Source organism: Polypterus senegalus, chromosome 9, assembly GCF_016835505.1.
Source record: "Polypterus senegalus isolate Bchr_013 chromosome 9, ASM1683550v1, whole genome shotgun sequence".
NCBI lineage: Eukaryota > Metazoa > Chordata > Cladistia > Polypteriformes > Polypteridae > Polypterus > Polypterus senegalus.
This window is the reverse complement of record NC_053162.1, coordinates 117,747,773-117,762,811: the sequence shown is the minus strand read 5'-3', so window position 1 is coordinate 117,762,811 and position 15,039 is coordinate 117,747,773. Positions and strand designations below refer to the sequence as shown.

Here is a 15,039-nt window from a genome sequence, read left to right as displayed (position 1 = left end):
CATATTTCATTTTAGAAAAAAAAAGCAGTTTTATAATATATGATTCAGGATTCCATAGTTAAGGTGGATATAACATATTTTTTAGATTAATAAAGAAACACCATACTAAATATGAATGTGGTTGTTCTAACTTCTATTTTAGTGAATTCTATCATTTAAAATATTTGAAATACTGTATTTTTACATTATTTCTGGAACCTCATTCAATAAAATGAAAAGTTATGGCAATGGAATTAATTTATTATGTTACAAAATAAATGCTGATCAACAAGCATGAAAATGAAGGTCTAAACTGTTGACTTCTCAGTAAAAAAAACACACTTTTAGAATTGTTTGCATTGAACGATGTTTGAAATGATCCAATGGGGACCTTCATTTCCATTGTCTGTCTTGAATTGTGCTTTCTTAATTTTCTTCTACGCTGCAATTATAATGTAGATAAATTTCAAATGGCATATTTGGCGATTCTAAATGGTCCTTAATGTGTGGTGGGTGTGGGTGTGTGTGTCCTGCGGTGGGTTGGCGCCCTGCCCGGGATTGGTTCCTGCCTTGTGCCCTGTGTTGGCTGGGATTGGCTCCAGCAGACCCCTGTGACACTGTGTTCGGATTCAACGGGTTGGAAAATGGATGGATGGCTGGATGGCTGGATATTAAACTTTGAAATGTTTTTGTAGTTTTTAATCTAAATGCATAATTGTTCTCCCTAGGACACTAACTTATAAACATGTACTTATCAAAAAAGTTAGGCAAACCTCTTAATTTGCTTAATTGATATTATTGCTTGTTTTTCTAAAGAAATGTAAAAATTTATATTATTGGAAGCTGCATCCTCTGTGCCTTACTTCCATAAACTGTCTTTCATTTATTTTGGAACTGAACTAGCACATTGATTCAGATTTTAAACTTAACTTTAAAAATGTTTTGTTTCTGTAGATGCAATAATTACAAATCTAATTTTTCAGTGTTTTTTTAATCCTTTAATTGCCATATACAATTTCATGTATTAGGAAATTGTCATTTCTTGCATACCCCAACATATTTTCTAAATGGAGGTATAATTTTTTTGTAAATAAGATTAGGCTCTCTGTCACACTGCCTGCTAAAGATTCATCTGTTCCCATAGTATGTTCAGCTGTCTTTGACCACTTTAAGTCTGTATCAATGCCTGAATTCTACAAATTGCCCCTGGGACAGCGTCCCATCTTGGGGGTTTTGATCCTTTTGGACCAAGTATTGTTACTTTAATAAATGCTAGCAAGATTTTTTGTTGTGTTTCTGCTGCCTTGAAACATGCTGTGGTGCAGAAACTTATTAAAAAAACAAAATCTGGACCCTCTAATTTGTCAAATTTCAGGCCAATTTCTAAACTGCCTTTTTGACCTAAAGTCTTAGAAAAAGTTGTCCTTACTCAATAACAAACACTTCTGGATGAAAATAGTATTCTGGAAAAATTCCAATACAGATACAAATGTTCTTACAGCACTGAAACAGCTTTGTTAAAGGTTTACAATGACCTCTTCCTAACTACTAATGCTGGAGATTCTGCCATTATGATAATGCTAGATCTTGCCTCAGGTTTTGATACTGTGGATCTAACTTCTTATATTCCACCTTGAAAAAAATGTAGGCATCCAAGATAATGCCCTGAAATGGTTTAAATCTTATCTAAGCAATGCGACCTTTTGTGTTCACCTGGGTGAGTTCTCATCCTCTTCATCTCCTCTTACTTGTTGAGTTCAACAGGGTTCCATCCATTAAGATTAAGACCCTTAGATGCCCTAAGCACTAAGTAATTTTGGTGCCCCCTTACACTAGAAATTCAAAATATTAAAACAATAACAAACTAGAAAATAACATTTTATTTTACTATCAAAAATTCGAAATTAAACAAAACATACTTATAGTAAGAAGGAAAATAATATTTATATTTGTATGCTTCATTTTATTTTTATCTTAATAATTTTCTCCTACTTTTTTCCTTGCAAACTCTTTGATTAGATCTTCATAATCAATCTTACATAACACATCTGCTTCTATACATAATAGAGATAAGCCTGCTATGATGCATAGTTGTTCTGAGGGAATTTTTAATATATTTTAACCGAGAAAATGAGCACTCAGCTGAGCAGTTTGTGATCATTAATGTTAAAAATATATGAAAGGCAATGTCTACATTTGGAAAAGCACACTCAATATTGTCCTTCTAAAATTATTTTATAAAGTTCTGCATGACTGAATCTTGTTTTTACATTTTCTGTTGCACTGAACTTATGGTGCACATATAAATGAAACTGCTGACGTTCAGCTGAGAAATTACTGTTAAAGTCCTCTGGGTAAGCATCAATCAGCTTTTCACAGTACTTAGAATACCTTTTAATGTTAGTAGATGATGAAGTGACATATGGCAGATCACTTAGAAAAGAAACTGTCTCATCTATTTCTGTCTCCTCTCCTTTTCATCTCAGTTTCAAGTTTGTCAACAATTATGCAAAAGGTGCTGATATGAAACTAGTAAAGGTGTGTCACTGTTATACATCATAAGATTTTGACAGGTGTATGTCCCTCCCCCCCTGGCATTTCCGGTACCCACCTGCTGCCAACTTGGTTATTGGGTGGGGTGTTTCCCCGGGTCTCTTAGGTGTCTCTGCCTCTTTGTCCTGGGCGCGATGTTTGACAGGCATCGGACCTTTTGTCAGTCGTGCATAAGGAAAATGGGTCGGCCGATCTTGGCCTTGGTCCTAAAAACGGAGTAATCGATTTTGTAATCCGAGACAGTGCTTCGGGAACCTGTAAGGTGTCAAAAAGGTAAGTCAGCAATGGAGTGGAGCAGACATCCTGCTCCTATCTGCATACAGCGCCGGTGTGTGTACAGAGAGTACAGCGAGCATAAGTGACAGACCCAGCGAGAGGATGTACAAAAAAACTTTAGAGAGAATCTATTACACACCCAAGGAACCTGGCAGTGCATCCCAAACACACCCAGGGCATGCCATTACCTTGCCCACCGTGTAAAAACCATGCCCTTTATAAAGCAAGGCATATGGCAGATGATACCAAACGTGTTTTAAACAATAACTTTCAGAGTGGATGTACGAGAAAAGTTTTAGAGAGAATCTGTTACACATCCAGGGAAAAACATGGCAGTGCATCCCAAACACACCCAGGGCATGCCATTACCTTGACCACTGTGTAAAACCATGCCCCTTTATAAAGCAAGGCATATGGCAGATGATACCAAAGTGTTTTAAACAATAACTTTCAGAGCGGATGTACAAGAAAAGTTTTAGAGAGAATCTATGACACAAGCAAGGAACCTGGCAGTACAGCCCAAAACACACCATGAGCATCTTACCTTGCCCACCTTGTAAAACCATGCCCTTTATAAAGTAAATCATAACGTAGTGGATACCAAAGTGTGTTAAAACAACAAGTTTAATTGAATGATTCAAAAATGATGCCAAAAGCGTCTTAAAAACAACAAGTTTTATTGAAGCAAAATTCCAAACATAGCAAAATAAGATCTGGTCTTCACTTTGAGTTACAAAGTTGTTTGCTATAGGCCTACATTAAAATTGTTTAAAGTATGAATAAAAGCAGGAGAGACAGCCTTAAAATATTCACACAAGCTTATTTGTATACATATTTGCAATTCACTTGAAAAGAAACAAAAACACAAGAAATGTATACATGTATGAGTACAGAAATGAAAATGCAAATCAGGTCTAAACCTATCAGTGAGTCAGTAATACACCTAAAATAAAATGTTTAAGCCAGCACATACTTTATATATTTGCATTTCACTAAATTATGCAAGCCTATTTTCTGTTTGGAACAGAGCCGACCACATAAAGCTGGTCTTCACAGGCTGAATCAGTTGTGCGTATGCATCAATGGGTATCTCTCCCTGCTCAAATTCAGCTATAATATCATCCACATCACTCTTGATAGCTTTACGAAAACAAGGGAGATTATACATTTTTAACAAAGCACAAACACAGGAGACAAGTCTATCTCTTCTAGCCCTTTTGAGCATAAATATGCTATGTTTATATGCAATAAATGGTTTAAAGAACCAAATATTACAAATATGTCCATCTGGTGTCCATTTGTTTTCTTGACATTCAGCACATTTTTCCCCTAAATGTTCAACAGAGCTAAACACATAAGCCCAGACGACTGAGCGACCAATTACGGTCATAATGAATCTTTTTCTAGCAGATATAATTTAAGGAGAAAACCTTCTATAGGTTGTATTACGTGTCACACTGGGCAGGGACCTGGTTTTGCTTGTTCCAGTTGCTAAGTCTTGGTTCCTCTGACAACAAATACAAAACAAAATACAAGCAGTTAGTCGACAGAAAATATAACACCAACAGGTCTTGTTTAGCATGAATAATGCATTTTGTTTAGGTTTCTGTAAATTGATTTTGGCATTAAAAAATAACTGTAATGGTGATTAGAGACAAGTTAAAAAGCTGCTGTCCGAATCTTGGTTTTTTTTTGCATGGTGCATCTTTTGTTTAAGCTGAAAAGTGTTTACTACAGCTACAAACTGCTTCAGACAGTTGAGAATATGAATTTTTGTCGGTTTCACAATTCTTAATCTGCACAAGGGTTTAATCATAGAAAACACCGTTTGTATTAATCTTTTAATACTGATTTGTTGACAGATGCTGGAAACACAAGGGTGCATTTCCTCAGAATCTAGTAAAAGACAACTGTACCCATCCTGAGATTTGTCACCCAAATGGCATGCTAAACAAGACCCCATTAATACATCTCTTTCACAACTACTGACCACGTAAGCTACAACAGACTTTACACAATGCTTCATTAAAATCAATCCGGCTCTGTGACTGCAATGGCTGACAAGTGTTTGGGAAATTACACACAGGTCTTGAGAATTCAGATTTGAAGTGGAACAATCTTTTACAACGTGTTTAAAGACCTCACCGGCCATCTTTAAGTCAGTCTAATATGGGAAAAAAAAGAAAAGTTATATTTCCACACGAAACATACATATTACTGATGGGGTATCAGTACAACATAGAATTCTGGACAATATTTCAGAAGCCAACTGGATAGCTTTCTCAACAGAATCGTCATTACTGTTGGAGCAGATATAAGCCACGCGTCTTAAAAGACACAAAAATGTACTACATGTCATTACAGGAACGGTATTCCCTATTGATCTTGTAAAAAAAAGAGACAACAAACATAAAGCTTTGGGGTTTCTGGCCCCGTATACTGTAAAACAGTAGAAAATATGACAAAATTGTCATCAATGGTCAGTACATAAATGCAGTACACAGTTGACAACTCAAAGATGGTGGAGGAGGAACATTTATGGAGGAGGGGCCGGAAGTAGAGAGGTATGCTGGGTAGGAGCCGCGATGGATGGTGGGATTGCTGATGTCATAAGGAGTAGACAGAGGAAGGGCAGAAGTAGCAAAGTGCGGGGTAGTGATGCAGGCAGATTCATGGCGGCGGTGCATCTTTCTTTCTGCAGGAAACAAACAGAGAAAGGTTAGTACCCCGCCATTCCCTTCTGGCATATGATTTTACGATATCATTTGGGTCCGTCCGTGGCCCCCTACTCGCACGTGCGTGACAATCTATAGATACATCTAGTCACATGTGAAATAGCCGTTATGGTTTTTAAATCGTCCCTTTTGTCCGAAAAAAGGAAACATTCCACTAAGCCAGGCATTCTTTCAGAAAACCTTTCAATGTCACGAATTAAATCTTTACCATCTGGTTTTAAATCATCTTTCTTTTTATTGATAAGACCTTTCAAAGTTGCTAAAGTACTTCTTTCGCATAATACTTGGGCTTCCCACATGCAATCTCTCAAGTTAAAATAAAATAAAATCAGAACCTATTTTGTACCGCCATGCAAATAGACTTAACAGAAATTTCTTAAAGGTCGTGCTGTCTAGATCAGGTGTGTCTGTCTTTTTCTTGTCAAAGGTCGTGCTGCATCCAGCAGGTGCTTCAGTCTTTTTCACAGACTGGCGAGTTTCTCTTTTTGGCACCTCCTTTAAAGAAAAAAGTAAAATAGGTGTGAAAGTCAAGAAAAGCAATACATCTCTGAAAGCCAAGAACATTTATAAAAGGCATACATTCAAAATTACCTGATTAGACTTCTCTGCTTCATCTTCATGTTCTATAGACTGGTATTCTTCTAAAATGATGACACCGGCCTCTACTTTATCGGGTGGTTTTGTTTTTGCAGAATCTATGTCTTGCTTCTTTCTAGTAAAAGAAAACAGATAATGGCATGTTGTCGTGATGGACCAGCGAGAACACTCGACTGGCCATGCGGCACACGGACATGGGTAAGCTGGGAGCGACAAGCTCCAATGCCCCAGTGGACCAGCGAGAACGCTCGACTGGTGAAGCGGCACACGGACACAGGTAAGCTGAGAGCGGCGATGCCCCGGTGGACCAGCGAGAGCGCTCGACTGGCCAAGCGGCACACGGACATGGGTAAGCTGGAAGCGGCTAACTCTGATGCCCCGGTGGACCAGCGAGAATGCTCGACTGGCCATGCGGCACACGGATTATGGTTAGCGTAGCTGGTTAAAACCTTGCAAAGTGACGGGCTCAGCCAACCTACTTCAGCTCAGTCAAAAGAATTGTTAGTTGTAAAACAAGTGTCAGTGTCTCCTTTCTGACCTTAATAGCGGCAGACACTGCCAGCCTGCTAGGTCTCGGTCATAAGGAGATGACCACCAGCGATTACCACAACATACCCAATTCTTGTTATTGAGCAGGCCCGAGGCTTTGGGTCCCGTCTTTAAATATGCTTTTGGGTGAAGCTTTTACAACATTAGGGCCTATCTAAACGTTTAAAGATAAGATTTTTTTAGATAACCTGCCAAAATATTTTTAACCAATCAACAAACACAGGCCTTATGTTGAACTATCCAAAGTAATTGCACCATGCCGATTTGACTGCATCAAGCGCGTCCCATGTTCATAGCAGCCAATCAGGATACAGACAAGACAGCGGGGCTGTGAAGAGTCTATGAGTGGAAAAACAATATGGCACTACTATCAAAAATGTATGAACTGCTATGTTAATGGAAAAAATGTATTAGCATATGAATTTAACAGTAACAGACAAAAATATCGTAACACATACAATGGTGGCACGGGTATTCGGGCAGTCGTTTTTTTAAGCCAGGAGATCTGGGTTAGTGCTGATCAAAAGTAAGGCATGTACTTTTAAAAATGTATATATTATTATGATTATGCATTACAGTGTTTTATTATATCATAGACCTATAAAGTAAATGGTGAAAATTTAATGCTCTTGTTGTCATTATTAATATGTGCAATTTAATTTATGATACACCTAGACGTTGGTAAGTGACACTAGAGCAGATGGTCTTGTAAATAAATAAATAAATAAATAAATAAATAAAAATCCGGTAACACGTTAATATCCATGTATGTATGTATTGTGATAGATTAGGGGCTCTCTTGCTCCCTTGAACCCTCAGACACCAGATAAAAACTCCAGTAATTATTTATTACAATAATAAAGTGCACAAAGCACGCTCCTCTCCACAATTCTCATATAAATCAATCCAATAACCAAATCATAATCCTCCACTGCCAGACGCTTAGCCACCTTGCCTCCTAACTCAGCTCATCTGTCTGGGATCTCCCACAGTCCTTTATAGTCCTCAACCCGGAAGTGCTTCTGAGCCCTCAGTCCATGTGATTATCCAGCACTTCTGGGTCAGGTAAAAACTTCTCTTTTTCTTCAACCCGGAAGTATATCATTTCTTCTGTTCCCGTGACTTGGAAATACTTCCGGCTATATGGGAAATATAAATCCCTGGGCCTCCCTGCAGCAACTCCTGGCGGCCCCCTTGGTATCCAGCAGGGCTCTACATTATAATTCCACTGTCCATAATTCCCTGCTGGCATTCGGGGCACCTCTATGCTGCAAAGAGGGCTCCATCTGGTGGGCCAGTACTCCCCAAGCAGCGAAGAATCATGATTCTGAACGGCCAGCCCCATGAGGGATGTCTTCCTCCAGGAGGAGTTGTTGGTCGGGCCCGTGGAGAAGTCCAGAAAATTTCCAGGAGAACCTTTGGGAAATATTATATGAAAAAGGATTTGTATTCCACGTCCTCCCAGCACAACTTCACCATCCATGGCCTGTTCGGCAGCATTTGTTGCACAGCCACCTTCCTCCAGTGTGTATCCCTCTGCGAGTCTGGGAACTTCCACTCCGCCCATTTGTTCACTGAGGAGGGTTCCATGGCCGCCCCTGAGCTCTCAGCTCGCTCTGCTTTGTCAGGAGACCACCGCTTTAATCTTGGAATCTCCTGTTTAATCTGGGGCTTGTCCACAGTTTGGGCCTCTCTATTAGTGAAAGAGAGCCCTTTTACTGTCTGCACGCCCTTTGATTTTGAATTGACAGGAGGCGGCGTCTTCAGCATCGCATCGCTCCAGGATACAGCACTTTTCAGCTGCTCCGGTTCGATCGGTGCTTCACCTGCCCATTCTGTCATCATTCCACACTCCCTTGTAGGGCTTGCGTTGACTTGGAACCCGCTACTAATTAAACGCGGGCACGTGTCACTCTGCGTCCCCTTATTCTGTACGGTACCAGTAAAACTCACCTGCACCGCCAAATCAAGCATGACAAGAGACTCCCGACCAAATCGGCATAAGAATTCCACCACTTTTCTTAAAGGCGCTTCAGCCGCTGCTCCCAGCTCCCCAACAATCTTCTCTATTGTCGCTACAACCTGTAAGAAACTGTGCACGGGCTGAAGAAATTTCTCTAGCTCTAGTCTGTCTCAATTTATCGATGGACCGATCAGTCATTTCCCGGACCTCCTTACCTTTTTGTAGGGAGAGTGGTGCTTCGCTCGCCTCCCCTTTCCCCTTCAGAAAAACCAAGTCTGTCTTTTCCTGGGTGAAGCCGCAAACAGCTGGACACAGACCTTCTCCTTCCCATAATCCTTCGGGGTGGGCTACGTGTCCATCGCTGGCACCCGACATGCGGAAGTCCTTCGTTTTACTCGTTTGCCTGAACGAGAGTGCGCCATCGCCTTCAAGATTTTCTTCTGCCTCCCGCAGAGCCTCCAGATGGACATCTGGGAAGTATGTGCACGGGACAAAATGTGTTATTTTAAAAAGATTTTCTAACCCTTCCTCCTTGCAGTCGTCCTCGTCAGGATGCTTCTCCCAATATGCTTAGCTGCTCCATGGCTCATCTTAAGTGCAGGCAATGCCGAGCACTTGACCTCCGCTTGTGTTACCGCTTTGCTTATTCTTCTTTTTTCCCCATGACAGACTTGATAAAGGTGAGGTTTGGCGATTTTTCCCGCGTGTCGTGACACTGTCTTCTTCGGGTCCAAACCGATGGCCAGAGAATCCTGCCGACTACGCCAGCTGTGATAGATTAGGGGCTCTCTCTCTCCCTTGAACCCTCAGACACCACGTCAGACACCAGATAAAAAGTCCAATAATTATTTATTACAATAATAAAGTGCACCAAGCACGCTCCTTTCCATAATTCTCATATAAATCAATCCAATAACCAAATCATAATCCTCCACTCCCAGACGCTTAGCTACCCTGCCTCCCAACTCAGCTCAATTGTCTGGGATCTCCCACAGTCCTTTATAGTTATCGACCTGGAAGTGCTTCTGAGCCCTCAGTCCATGTGATTATCCAGCACTTCCGGGTCAGGTAAAAACTTCTCTTTTTCTTCGGCCCAGAAGTATATAATTTCTTCCATTCCTGTGACTTGGAAATACTTCCTGGCATATGGGAAATATAAATCCCTGGGCCTCCCTGCAGCGACTCCTGGCGGCCCCCTTGGTATCCAGCAGGGCTCTACATTATAAATACACTGTCCATAATTCCCTGCTGCCTTTTGGAGCTCTCCTTGCAGCATGGAGGTGCCCCGGATACCAGCAGGGAATCATGGACTATGGAGTTCTCCCCTACAAACCTGCTGGATACCCCAGGGGCCAACAGAGGACGCTGCAGGGATAAAATATTTTCAACATGTAAGAAATTGCTTGAATCTCGATTAACTACGGCCTCACTGAAAAAGAGCACCATAAAGCCACCAAGACGCGTTTAAACTACCCAAATAGGAACCGTGACAACGCCGTGGCAGACTACAGGTATGAAAATAAAAAGAAAAAACATTTGATGTTTAACAAATTATTTAGTTGTTAATACCAATATGGCTGCTCTATTTTGTTTTTGCATTCACATAACAAGTAAAGCGGCCTGTAATCTGTAAGTGCTGTTGTCCATGCATAGCACTTAAAGAACCCCAGCGTCAGCCAAGTGCATCACATGTGCTGCTGCCCCCTGGCTTGCCACTGTGTTCAAACCAGTGATAAGAATTTGATAAGAAGTGGAAAATATTATCTAGACGGGTATGCTGAAAATAATGGTGTAAAGATGGCTTTTGAATTTAACAGATGCTTTTACCATGGCTGTAATATCTGTTACAGTGAAAACTCATGGAATAGTGTTACAAACATGACATTTGGTTCGCTTTATTCAAGAACTATGGACAAAGTTAACTACTTAAAAATGCAGGGGTTTCAGGTGCATCAAATCTGGGAATATAATTGGTGGCGTCTGGTTCGTGAAAACATCCGTGTGCAGAATTTCCTGAAAACTGCTCCTCTGCCTGAGGCTTTGAACCCTAGGGAATCTCTCTTTGGCGTTCTAACAAATGCAGCACGTTTATATTACAAGGTGTGCTCTGGTGAAAAAATCCATTACTATGATTTTACAAGTTTATATCCTTATGTGAATAAAACCAAAAGATATCCAATCGGTCATCCAAAAATTATTTATAAGGATTTTGAACCATTAGAAACGTATTTCGGATTAGCCTGGGTTAGGGTGTATCCACCCAGAAATCTTCTATACTACCTGTTTTGCCATGCAAACAAACCAAAAAATTATACTTTACGCTTTGCCACACTTGTACTGTAACACAGCAGCAGACTCCCTGCACACACACTCACGAGAAAAGAGCGCTTACCGGTTGCTGGACAACACCGGAATTGTTTGCTACAAAAATGAAAGCCTATATGAGATATGGCATTTTGAACAAAGCTCTACTGAACTTTTTTCAGAGTATATTAATGCCTGTTTAAAAGCTAAGCAAGAATCTTCGGGTTATCCTGAGAGCTGTCTAAATACAGAAGAGTGTTAACAGTATGTATCCATGTTTTATGAAAAGGAAGATGTACAATTAAGCGAGCACCTAATTAAAAAAAAATCCGGCCAAAAGACAAATTGCAAAACTTTTTTTAAATTCCTTATGGGGTAAATTTGCATAAAGACCTAATTTGCCACATACATCTTTAGTTACGGATCCAGAAAAACTGTTTGAATTATTATTTGCCCCAAATTATGAGGTATCTACTTGTGATTTTATTGGTGATGAATGTGCCTATGTGACTTGGACATACAATAAAGATCATTACAGCACACCGGCCAATGTAAACATATTTATTGCTAGTTTTACTACAGCTTATGCAAGACTAGAGTTGTATAATCTTTTAAACAAACTGAACGAAAGAACACTATACTATGACACAGATTCAATTCTTTATATTTCCAGAGCAAACGAATGGGGCCCAGAAACCGGTTGCTATTTAGGAGAATTGACGAGCGAGGTAGCAACAAATGAATACATCACTGAATTTATAAGCACTGGTCCAAAATGTTATGGTTATAAGCTATCCAACGGTGAAACCTGCCTAAAAGTTAAAAGTATAACATTAAATGTTAAGAACTGTGAAAAGGTGAATTTTCAAAGCTTAAAAGAACTGGGGTCTCATGCATAATGCCGTGTGTGGAATTCACACTATAACATGACATAAGCACAAAAACCGAAATGTGCTTACGCACAGAAAAATCCAGATGCAAGAATCTGTGCGTACTCCAACTTCCACGTTCTTCCACTCCATAAATCCCGGTCAGCGTGAAAAGTAACGCTCGTGCACACGCCTTCTGTCCCGCCCCCAACTCCTCCCAGAATTATGCCTCTATGAATATGCAAATCAATATAAATCGCCCTTAAGCTCAGCCTTCTGTGAAAAGACAATGGAAAAAGCAAGAGGGAAAATGGAAGAATTTCAGAGAGTACCAAGTGGAGGCAAGGAAAAATGTACTATTTGTTGGTTTAAACAGTGGTATAAACAACAAAAGGAAGCTGATCGCCTGACATAGTCGCACAGTGCCCAAAATAAAAAAGAAGTCGCATATCAAAATCGTCGTGAAAAGGCGAGCTGTAGCCAACCGACTGAGTATCACATGAAAGCTTATTAGGGTACAGAGAAAAAAAAAGGCATACGGTAGGAAAAAAAGCATGAAATGTCAACTTCAATCTCGAAATTTCCACTTTAATTACGTAGATTATTTTGTCATTAAAGTAGAACATCATAAACTACATCTTAAAATCGTTTAATTAACCAGTTTCTCAAATCACATTGTAATTAAAGTAGCATGTTAAATGCTTTGTTTTGTATTTGATCTTTTGTTCTATGTGTGTGAATCACTACGTGCTTCCATTTTCTCTTTCTCCAACAGGACACAGAATCCATTACATTCGTGATATTACAGCTCTCTGAATAATTAAAATACTGAGATGTATACGTGATATCTTTTTCATGATGATAGGAGAGAAAGCATGTTATTAAACAGGGGAATACAGTGCGTGATTGTGTGCGACCTTCAATGAAATTATTGTAGCAGTACTGTCTCTTTCAAATGTACTAATCTCCAGTTCTTGTCCTTACTTTTCTTTCTCCACATATCCAATTGCCACACAATCAGCTCTGTAATGGACATTAAGCCATCTGTAAGCTTACAACGATGATTCTTGAAAACTTTTAAGGAACACTGAAATATCTTTGTAGCACAAGTTTAATTATTCTATCCATCTATCCTCCCAGTGTCGCGTCAACCCCAGAAAGAATACAACATAAACTAGGATCAATCCGTGAACTAGCTAGCGCTGCAGAACCGTGTCCACACATGTTTAATTATTAACAATACAGATTATTTAAATGAAGTTAAAGTTTTATCTATATAATATAATCAACATATTTTGCTGCATTTCATCTTAAAAATGATATCGTCATCATATGTAAATACGTGCTTTATAAAGTGGCACAAGTTGTGCAATATTATAACTGTAGTGCAAGTTTACAGTGGGGTAATTGTACTTATAAGTACAAACAGTTCTACAAGGAGCACTTGATGGACTGACTGACTGTTCCTGAACCGTGAGGTTCGTACAGGAAAGTCTCTGAAGCGTTTTGCCGTGGCTGAGGCAGCATGTGCTTGATGCTGTATACCGATAATTCTCTTTCCGATCAGCTGCTGCTGTGATTCCACACTCAGATACAGTGATATAAATACTCCGAATGGTACAGTGAGAGTAATATGGAAAAAGATGATCCCCTTAACGAGAGCAGCTGAAAGAAGAAAAAAAGGCGCAGTGAAAGTAACAACACTAAAGCAGTTATGGTACTTGGAATACTATGGCTATTCCCTGGACCATTATATTGTTACAAGTTAATTACAATCAGATGCATTACACTAACAAACAATATGCGATTAGTTTCAGTTTATGTATAAAGCCGCGGCAGGAATGTGGCTCTCAGAAATAAAGATAAACCACGCAGGAACAGTAGCACTGCTTTGACGCTGGGTGCCACCAGTCTGCAAAACCGAGCACAGAACTTGCGTACGACATGGTATGAGGTACCATGGAAAAGTGCATGGCTTTATGCCAAGTGTAGGTTTTATACATCACGATTTGAACGTGGAAAAGTTCTTACGCAACATTTGTGTGCGTACGCACCGTTTATGCATGAGGCTCCAGGTCTTTGACTATGCAGAAAATATAAAACTCTCTTCAGAACATAAAAATATCAAGGTTGAAGATTTTGGTATTGTCAGGGTAAAATACAGCTGGCATACTCGTATAGAAACCAGAAAAAAAAAAAACACAAAAAGTTGTATATTGCAAGCGTGTATTAACTAAATATTTCATGTCATTACCTTTTGACTATTGATTCTGAGATAAATACATAAATAATAATGGGCGTTCGTTTACAACACCTATTTTCCTGTATTTTAAGCGGGCCGAGCAACTGTGGAAAATCTTCTTTTGTGAAAACATTACTAGAATCAGAGACGAAAATGATGTCTCACCAAACACAAAATATCCTGTATTTTTATTCCGTTTGGCAACCTCTCTATACAGAATTGATGAAAAAATTCAGATGTGATAAAATTTATAGAAGGTCTTCCTGACTCCCTAAATGATGATGTATTGTTGCCCCGTGGTAAAATAAGCTTAGTTGTCGTGGATGATCTCATGCAATCTGCCTGTAAAAGTAATGAGTTGGAATTGGCATTCACAAAGTATGTTTATCATAGAAATCTGAGCGTAATCTATATTGTTCAGAATCTTTTTTGCCAGGGAAAACAGAGCCGTACTATAGCCTTAAAAGCAAAATACATTGTTTTGTTTAAGAATCCGAGAGAGGCAACAAATATCAATATTGGCCTGTCAGATGTACCCCACAAAGTGGCCCTACTTTCTTGAGGCTTATGAGGATGCCACTAAGTCAGCCTTTGGCTTTCTACTGGTAGATTTAAATACTAATACTCCAGATGACTTTCGTCTCAGAGCATCCATGTACCCATCACAGCGCCCAGTGGCTTACATGTTTAAAAAGCCCAAGGATAAAAATATGTGATTTTAGCGGCCCCGGTGTCTTTTTGTAAAAGACGTCATCTTGATCACCATGTTGTCCAGGATTAAATGAAATTTACAACTCATGCAATTGCTTATAAAGGCAAAACCAAAACAGAGAAAGTCCATTTTGTGTGCAGCTTCTGACAATTTAATTCTGGCTATTTGTGAAATTGTACTTAATGCAATTAAGGGTAGCTTACCTTTAAATTCCAGACAAAAATACTATGCAAACTCTTGACCATGAAATGAGGAGTATT

At 39.5% G+C, this 15,039-nt stretch overlaps 1 protein-coding gene across 1 annotated transcript in view; it reads right to left on the bottom strand.

The window, feature by feature from the left end:
* Positions 1–6,915: 6,915 nt before the first annotated feature.
* The window catches only part of LOC120534902, a 78,056-nt gene continuing 69,932 nt past the window's right edge, over positions 6,916–15,039 (bottom strand). The window contains exons 7-9 of the mRNA XM_039762407.1: positions 8,643–8,771; positions 7,991–8,105; positions 6,916–7,028 (exon numbers count right to left, since the gene is read on the bottom strand). Of these exons, the coding sequence (XP_039618341.1) occupies positions 6,916–7,028; positions 7,991–8,105; positions 8,643–8,771 (357 nt within the window). The remainder of the gene's footprint in view (positions 7,029–7,990; positions 8,106–8,642; positions 8,772–15,039) is intronic.